Source organism: Fonticula alba (genome assembly GCF_000388065.1).
Source record: "Fonticula alba strain ATCC 38817 unplaced genomic scaffold supercont2.6, whole genome shotgun sequence".
NCBI lineage: Eukaryota > Rotosphaerida > Fonticulaceae > Fonticula > Fonticula alba.
Genome location: NW_009242976.1, coordinates 1,962,235 through 1,970,102, shown reverse-complemented (window position 1 = coordinate 1,970,102; position 7,868 = coordinate 1,962,235). Strand labels below are relative to the sequence as shown.

Sequence of the window (7,868 nt, the reverse complement as noted above, 5' to 3'; positions counted from 1 at the left end):
GGGGGGGGGGGGGGGGGGGGGGGGGGGGGGGGGGGGGGGGGGGGGGGGGGGCGGTGTCCGGGTGCACGCGTGCGCGTGTCAGGAAAGAGGGCTTTTCCTTGAGGCCAGCCTCGGAGGGCGTGCACGCACCGGGCGAAGGGATAGAACGCGCCGAGCTGAGTCCACCGAGCGCACAGCTCCTCGTTGGTGTTGCCGATGAAGCCGCAAATATCGGCCCCCTGGTGAGTCATTCGCGGTGAGGTGGTCGCCCCGAGGAGAGAGAGGGAGAGAGAGAGAGAGAAAGAGAGAGAAAAGGCAGCACGTCAGCAGGGGGATGAAGGCGACGCCGGCCGGGTGTCGCAGGCCCCGGGCCAGAGGGAAGGGCGTCAGTGGGCGCCAATGCACGTACGACATAGGGGATGCCAAACAGCTGGAACTGGAGCATGCCCGGGATCGACAGGTACAGGTGGTCCCAAGTGGAGAAGTTGTCACCCGTCCAGTGGCCTTGGCAAACCGAGTCACAGACACACACACACACACACGCACATATGGACAGGCGTGACAAGGGGACACCCGAGGCGGAGGTCAGCGCGGGTGCGGATGCTTCTGCGTGTGCGCGCGCAGGAAAGGAGGACACATGGTCCCTGGCAGGGGGCATTGGCGTACCGGCGTGGGCACCGGTGCCCGGGAAGGTCGACCGGCTCAAGACAAAGGCACGCTTGCCGGTGATGCGCTCCAGAGCCTTGCGCGTGGAGATAGTCTGCATGCCGGCGGGAAAGCGAGGGAAAGACCGGGAGAGACGCCGAGCATGGCCATGCCGAGGCCGGGGCCGAACGCGTCAGTCCAGGGCGGTGGCACCGCCGGCAAGCAGGGCAGGGGGAGGGGCACGGCGAAAAGGGGACACAAAAGGCACGCACCTCAGCCACGCCATAGATGTTATGCGCGTCATACTGCAGGGCCGAGGTGAAGGGGAGAATGGCGTCCGGCTCGGTGGTCTTGAAGTTGAGCGGCAGGTTGGACCCGCGGTTGTTGATGTGGTACGGGGGATTCCGCGCATCGAAGCCATCCAGCCCGGCATACGGCTTGTAATTGGTTGACACCGGGTGCGGGCCGAAGCCGTGGAGGGCCGCACGCGCGCTTTCCGCCGCACTGATGTACTGATCCATCTCCGGGTTGTAGAGGTTGAAGGAGGGCACATCCGGGAAGACCGGGTGCGAGCAGGAGTCCAAGTTGGCGCCGTCCGTGCAGAAGGAGGCAATCTCATTCATATCCACCCAGAGCCCTGCGCATGGAGAGGTGTCAGATGCCGCAAACCCAGCGACGGAGCCAAGCGGCCGAGCGGGGGGAGGGAGGGAGGGGGGGGGGGAGGGGGGGGCACACATACCATCTACCGGGACCATGTTCAGGAAGTCCGCGATCGACTGGTTCCAATAGCGGTCGGTGTCCGGGTTGTCCACGAAGTCCGGGAAGACCGTGAACCCGGGCCAGACCATGCCCACTGCCGGCAGACCGGTCGAGGAGTCCAAGATGAACACCCCCTCGCGCAGGCCGTCGTCATAGTACTTGTAGCTGCCAGCGGGTGATTAGCCCCGCGGTGAGGAAGCGCCGGCCGAGGCAGGGCGGGGTGGGGAGGGGGAAATGGCGGGTGACATATGCACATCCATGAACGCGTCAACATCGGCAATGACAGGGGTCCCGGGGACAGGGAGCTGGGCAGCCGGCGGAACGTGGGCCGCCCACAACGCACCCCTTCTCAACCTTGATGCCGGGATCCACGATGAGCACCATGCGCTGCTTATTTTGGTGCAAGGTGTCCGCGAAGGCGGCCACCTCCTCCTGGGGGAAGAGCACAGGGTCGAAAGTCCAATCCTTCCATGCGTCCATGTAGCTGGGGGGGGGGGGGAGGGCGGGCAGGATCGGCGCGGGTGCGAGGCGGGGCCAGGCGGGGGACGGGGCGCCATCAGCAGCGACAGTGGGAGGAGGTCAGGGTCAGGATGCTGCCCATGGTGTGTGCTCGCGCACAAGAGAAGGGGAAGGAGGGGGGAGGGAGAGAGAGAGAGAGAGAGAGAGAGAGGGAGAATGGACCGCTTGCCAAATGCATGCCCCCATGTGAAACGTACTCGATATCAATCCACATGGTCTCCAGCGGGATGCGATGCTCGCGGTACTGGCGCACGACCTCCTGCACCTCGGCCAGGGACTTGTACCCGTACCGGCACTGGTGCCAGCCCTGGGCCCAGTAGGGCAGCATGTAGGGCTTGCCGATGAGGTCGGTGTATTGGCGCACGACGTCCATCGGCGTCGGCCCGGCGAAGAGGTACACCTCCACCAGTCCGCCAATCACATTGAAGGAGAGGGACTCCTCGCGCAGCTCGACATCCATGCCGTTGGAACTCAGGAAGAGCTGGTAGCCGGGGTCTTAGAAAGGAGGCCCCCTATGGGCGCGGCCCCGGGGGAAGACCCACACCGGGGCCCGAAGCGAAGCGAAGCGATGGTGTCACTGCGTACCAGGCCATGGGCAGTGCCATCCGGCTGGAGCTCCATGTAGAAGGGGTGGCTGCCGTAGACATTGTCATTGACCGGCATGGCCTCGTCGGCATTCCACATGGTGTACTGGCGGTTGCGCTCGAGCTTCAGCGGGCGCACCCGCTCGCCGAGGCCAAAGCTGCGCAAGAGCACGCATGAATCCGCCGAAGGTAGGCCAGAGGCCGAGAGGGTGGCAAAGGACCGAGAGACCGGTCAGTTTGGCAAAAAAAAAAAAGAACAGACAGGGAAGCACAAACAGGGAGGCCGAGCACAAGCGCGCCAACTGCTCGCACATGGAGGACTTCGGCCCCACGCGGGTGGTAAATTGGATGAACTGGTTCTTGAACACCGTCGGCGGGAAGGGACCGGAGGTCACATTACGCGGCGGCTCCAGGGGGACACACTGCGTGCCCAGGGCGCCGGACTTCGGCACCGGGCCCGGGCACTCGGCATCCCAGCCGCCGGAGGCCGAGGCCCCGCCGTGGCGAGTGTCCAGGAGGAACCCGCCAGAGGCCTCGGCCGCCAGGGTGTCCGTCCGCGCGGCCACCAGGCTGAAGCTGTGCCCCGGGGTGGTGCTCCCCAGGAGAACGGTGATCTTCGAGTTGACCTTGGCATCAGACGCCGGGCCCAGGTCGCCCTCGGCGCCCAGTAGAAGGCGCTGCCGGGGGACGATGGACTGGGGCACGGCCCAGCGCCTGGTACGAGGGTCGGAAATGAGGATGCGCGCGCGCTCCGGGTTCTGGTACACAACCTCCACGGCCAGCTGCTCGGCGCTCGGGCCGTAGTGTGTGCAGCTACCTCAGCGGGGTCCAAGGAGAGGGGAGGCGATTAAACGGGGGGGGGGGGGGGGGGGGGGGGGGGGGGGGGGGGGGGGGGGGGGGGGGGGGGGGGGGAAGGGGCAGTGAGTGGGTGGGCGGACGAAGGGCACGGTCAGCAGCCGCGAGGACCCCCGGCGCACAGGGCGACCTGGCACTTGATACACACTTGTTTCCCTTGTAGGTGAGGCCGACGGAGAAGCCGTTGTTGCGGGTGGCCAGGGTGTTCGGCTGGATGACATACTCGCCGCACTCGGCGGCACGCGTGTTGGCGTGGAAGCACCAGGGGGCATTGGTGGGCGGGCGGCGGTAGCAGCTGGGGGGCGGGGGGGTGGGGGTCAGGACAGGCACACCGCCAGGCGAGGGGGGCAGTGCCAAATGGGTCCCCCATTGCTTGGCCAGGCCGCGGGGGGAAACGCACCGGCTTGACGGCGCCCCAGCAGCAGCCGCGACCGAGACACTCCTCCGCCGTGATGCCAAGGTAGCCGCAGTCCGATCGGGTGGTGGTGTCGTGGTGACAGATGCCGCCCTGGCCGCGAGCGGCCATTGGCATGCCGGCCACCAGCAGCAGAGCGCTCAGGAGGGCCAGCAGGAGGAGGGGGCCCTGGGGCCGGGCGCCCCGAGTGGGGCGCAAGCTACTTTCGCCCATGGCGGTGAGGCACCAAAGCGGAACGCTGTCGGGAGGTGTGTGTGGTGGAGGATAGAACGGCGGACAATGGGGACGTTATGCGGCGATAGTCCGGGGGAACGCGAGGCAAGAGGCAAACTGTGATCCGGACAGGGGAATGATAGAGACCACATGGAGAGCGTGCGGACGAAAGGAGCTGGCCGAAAAATGCGCCGACTCCCCCCCCCCCCTCCTCCGTCCCCCTCCTCCCCCCGAGGATGTTGGCAATGGCCGGGACCCACCGCGCAAGAACACACAGACGCACACATATGCGCGGACATCCCTCTCTCTATCTCTATCTCTATCTCTCTGTCTGGGTCGAAGGACGCAAGGCAGGGACCCGTACACGCGATGCAACATGCTTTTGGATGCGCCCTGGTCGGGTCAGCATTGTCGAGAGGGCGATCTGCCCCGGCCCGGACAGCATGCCCCTCAATCACCTCCGGCCTTTTGGCTCCAGCCTTCGGCCTGGACACCCTCGGGACGGGGAACGGGACAACCGGGACGCTCCAGGTAGGGGGGCAGAGGACGGGGGCGTCTCGTGTGGTCCGCGGGAGTGTCAACACCGGGCCGGGCGCAACGAAAACAAACAATTGCCCGGGCGAGCCGGCCCCACTCCTGAGCCGAGGGCAGGCGGACCGGCCGGCCCCGGCGGGGCGGGACCAACAGGGGCCGTCCGTTCTCGCCCGGGGTCGGAAGGGGGCCGATCGAGAGCTATCCGCCCCGATCGGGGGAGGTGTCCAGGGGAGAACCCAGGATGGCGAATGGGCGGACGGGCGAACAGATCGGGCGAATGGGCACGGGTTGCCGTTCGATCTTCCGGGAGCCATCAGGTGCCCCCATTATGGGGCATGTGATCTTGATCGGCTTTGCGTGACTGCCGGTGTGTGCGCCCCCGAAATCCCCTGTCCCGGCCCGGCCGCGCCTCCCCCCTGAGACAGCCTCGGGCCCGGCGTGCGCGAACACGGACAATGCAGATGGCGCAAAAGCAGGCAAACAAAAGAGAGAGAGAGAGAGAGAGAGGAAGATGCAAAGACACACACACACATAGGCCAGTGGAGGGATACGGGATATCGGTATTTCGGGCAGCATGCACACACGCACACCGAGAAGAAAGAGGACAGGCCGGATGTGTGCGCCGGAAAGAAAGAAAGGACGACCAAAGGAAGAGGGAGGGGGGAGGGGGGGGGGAAGCATGTCCCTCCTGCCTGATGATACCCCACAGACACATGTATGAAAAAAAAAAAGGAAGGGCATATGCATGCTTTGCGGTGATTCGCTCAAGCAACCGGCGACGCGGGACGGATGTTGGCCGTCAACTGCATAACGAGGAAGTCCAGCTCCAGGTCGATGGCCGGGTCCTGCTCGTAGGCGACCACCGCCTCGGAGGAGGGGGCGGGGGACAGGTCGAACTGGCCGCCCTCGGTGCTGCCGGCGCTGCTGCCGCTCATCGAGCGCCGGTGGTGCTGCTGCACCGGAGTGGTCATCAGCGACGGCGAAGAGGCCGAATAGTGCGGCAGCGAGGTGGAGGAGGCGGACGGCCCGGCGCGCGGGGTTGCCGTGGCGCCGGTGCTGCCGAGCAAGTCCTCCTCCTTGCCATGGTGGTGATGGTGGTGGTGGTGGTGCTGGTGGTGGTGGTGGAAGGGCGACCCGAAGGTGGACCGGCGCCGATTGGCGGCCGCCGGTGTGGAGGGACCGGCGCCGGCGCCGGCGCCCATCGGCGAGCTGGGCTGCTCCAAGCCCGCGATGGGGTGATGCGAGAAGGCGCTCCCGCCGAAGGGATCATATGCGGCCGCATGGGCCAAGGACTGGTCGATTCCGATGGTGCTGGCGGTGGGGCCGCCCATGCCGCCGCCGGCGGTGGGGCTGCCGTAAAAGTGCCCGGCCGCCTCGGCCGACAGGTGCTCCAGTGAGCCGGATCGCGAGACGGACCGCGAGCCGGACCGCGAGCCGGAGGCGCTGCTGCCACTGGCACTGCCAAACCCGGAGCCGGGGCCCGGCCCGGAGAAGAAGTCCATCGGCGGGGGGAGGGCATTGCTCTCCGGCAGCAGGGGGGGCTGGCTGCTCTCTTCGAAGAGGTCGCGATTGATGGCCTTATACCGCTTGGCCCAGCGCTGGCGGTCGAGGTGCTCCTTCTTCTTTTGCTGCGGCGCCAACCGGGAGCCCATCCGACGTAGGGGGCCGCCCCAGGGAGGGGAGGGAGAGAGGAGGACGGGGGACGGAGAGAAAACAAGGGGGAAAGGGGGAGGAGCAAAGAGAAACAGCACGGCCATGGCGCGGAGGTAGACCGGGGAAAGGGGCAAGAGAAACAAGGGAGCAAGAGAAACAACACGGTCAGCGCAGGGAGGGAGAGAGACAGGAGAAGGGGAACACGGCGAGAGGCATGATTTGAAAGGGGAAAAAGAAAGCCGCGAGAAGCGGACCGGCACGCACGACAGTCACCTGCGGCTTGGAGAAGGGCGCCAGAAAAGTCCCAAGGAGCTGGGTGAAGACATTGGTCACGCCATGGGTGGCTGACAGGAGAGACTGCGGGTGCAGCAGGTACCCGGCCGAAAGGATGGTCTCCCGCGAAGCGTGGAAGAAGACATGGAGCTGCGATGTGAGGATGGAGAAGGAACGCCGGAGGAAGTGTGGCCCAGGGCCCCAGGGAAGAATGGCCCCGGAAGAGGCACTGGCATCGGGGCCGCGCCCGGACCGGGAGCCGGTGCCGCCATGGGCCCGCCCGCCGGCGCCACCCTTGGCGGTGTTGCTGTCGTCGTCCTCGTCGTCGTCATCGTAGGAGAAGAGAACCGGGCCGCGTCGGGGGATCGAGTCGGCGTCCATGTCGGCGGCGACGCCGCCGCCACGCCGGCCGGCCGCCGAGGGGTCCAGGTGTGTGGGATTGAAGCGGTTAAAAAAGGCCGTGGCCGGGGCCTGCGGCGGGATGTCGGCGCTGGCCGCCGCCGCCAGCCGGGAGGAGCCGCCGCCGCCGCCGGCCACCGGGACCGGGCGCGGCTGACGGGACGCCCCCAAGGCCGGGGCCGTGCCAGCCAGGGAGGCCGAAGAAGAAGAAGAGGAAGCCTCCGCGTCGGCGCCCCGGCTACCGAAGCGCAGGTTGGAAAAGCCAATCGGGCGGCGCTGCTGGTGGGTGGCCCCGCCGGCACCGGAGGAGTATGACCGGGACCCGGGGTGGCCGCCGGCCGAGGGGCCGGAGCCCGGGCTGCCGGTGGCGGCCTGCGACCCGTCGTCCCCCTGCGGCGTCGAGGAGGGCACACTGTAGAAGGACCGCCGGGCGGCAGCCGGCGAGGCCGGCGAGCCGACCCCGGCCCCGGCCCCGCTGAAAAGCATGCCCGCATGATCCGGGGAATTGATGTAGGGCTCGGCTCGGGCGCCGGGCGCCGAGCCGAGCGGCGGCGCGCCTGGCCCATGCCCGGCGGCGGCCGACGCGCCGGGGAAATTCCGCTGCGCCGAGGGAGACCGGATGTCCCGGAAGCCGGCCATGCGCGGCCCGGCCCCGGGGCCACCGATGCCCAGCCCCGGGCCAGGCCCGGAGGCCGGGGTCGACGGCGGCGACGGCGGCATCGGCGGCGGCGTCTGCGTCAGGTCGGTTTCCTCGTCCAGCAGGCTGGCCAGCGGGTCGGCCGGACCGCCGCGCGATAGGGAATGGTGGCCACCCGACGTGCTGAGGTAGCCATCCCCCGAGGGGGAGGCCGGGCCATGGTGGTGGTGGTGGTGGTGGTGGATCCCATGCGCGCGGAGCATCGAGGCGCGGGCTGTCGACGGGGCCGACGGCGAGGTGAAGTCGTCCTGCATGGCTCACACGGAAGGGGCCGGGGCAGGCGGGCGGGGAGAAAAGGGCTGACAGGGCGCGTCAGGCGAGGCTGGCCCCTGGGGAGGGGGGG

The 7,868-nt window shown here is 67.9% G+C and overlaps 2 protein-coding genes across 2 annotated transcripts in view; both read right to left on the bottom strand.

Annotated features, from left to right (window-relative positions):
• The window catches only part of H696_04082 (hypothetical protein), a gene marked incomplete at both ends in the record, with an annotated part of 5,652 nt that extends 1,683 nt beyond the window's left edge, over nt 1-3,969 (bottom strand). Inside the window, 12 exons of the mRNA XM_009497963.1 lie at nt 130-218; nt 389-483; nt 646-739; nt 897-1,061; nt 1,188-1,261; nt 1,364-1,548; nt 1,727-1,867; nt 2,100-2,383; nt 2,488-2,644; nt 2,799-3,299; nt 3,490-3,636; nt 3,782-3,969. Of these exons, the coding sequence (XP_009496238.1) occupies nt 130-218; nt 389-483; nt 646-739; nt 897-1,061; nt 1,188-1,261; nt 1,364-1,548; nt 1,727-1,867; nt 2,100-2,383; nt 2,488-2,644; nt 2,799-3,299; nt 3,490-3,636; nt 3,782-3,969 (2,120 nt within the window). The remainder of the gene's footprint in view (nt 1-129; nt 219-388; nt 484-645; nt 740-896; nt 1,062-1,187; nt 1,262-1,363; nt 1,549-1,726; nt 1,868-2,099; nt 2,384-2,487; nt 2,645-2,798; nt 3,300-3,489; nt 3,637-3,781) is intronic.
• A 1,298-nt stretch (nt 3,970-5,267) lies between these two features.
• Nucleotides 5,268-7,868, bottom strand: part of H696_04081 (hypothetical protein) — a gene marked incomplete at its 3' end in the record, with an annotated part of 2,962 nt that continues 361 nt past the window's right edge. Inside the window, exons 2-3 of the mRNA XM_009497962.1 lie at nt 6,421-7,824; nt 5,268-6,131 (exon numbers count right to left, since the gene is read on the bottom strand). Coding sequence (XP_009496237.1) covers nt 5,268-6,131; nt 6,421-7,779 — 2,223 coding nt within the window. The 5' untranslated portion in view covers nt 7,780-7,824. The remainder of the gene's footprint in view (nt 6,132-6,420; nt 7,825-7,868) is intronic.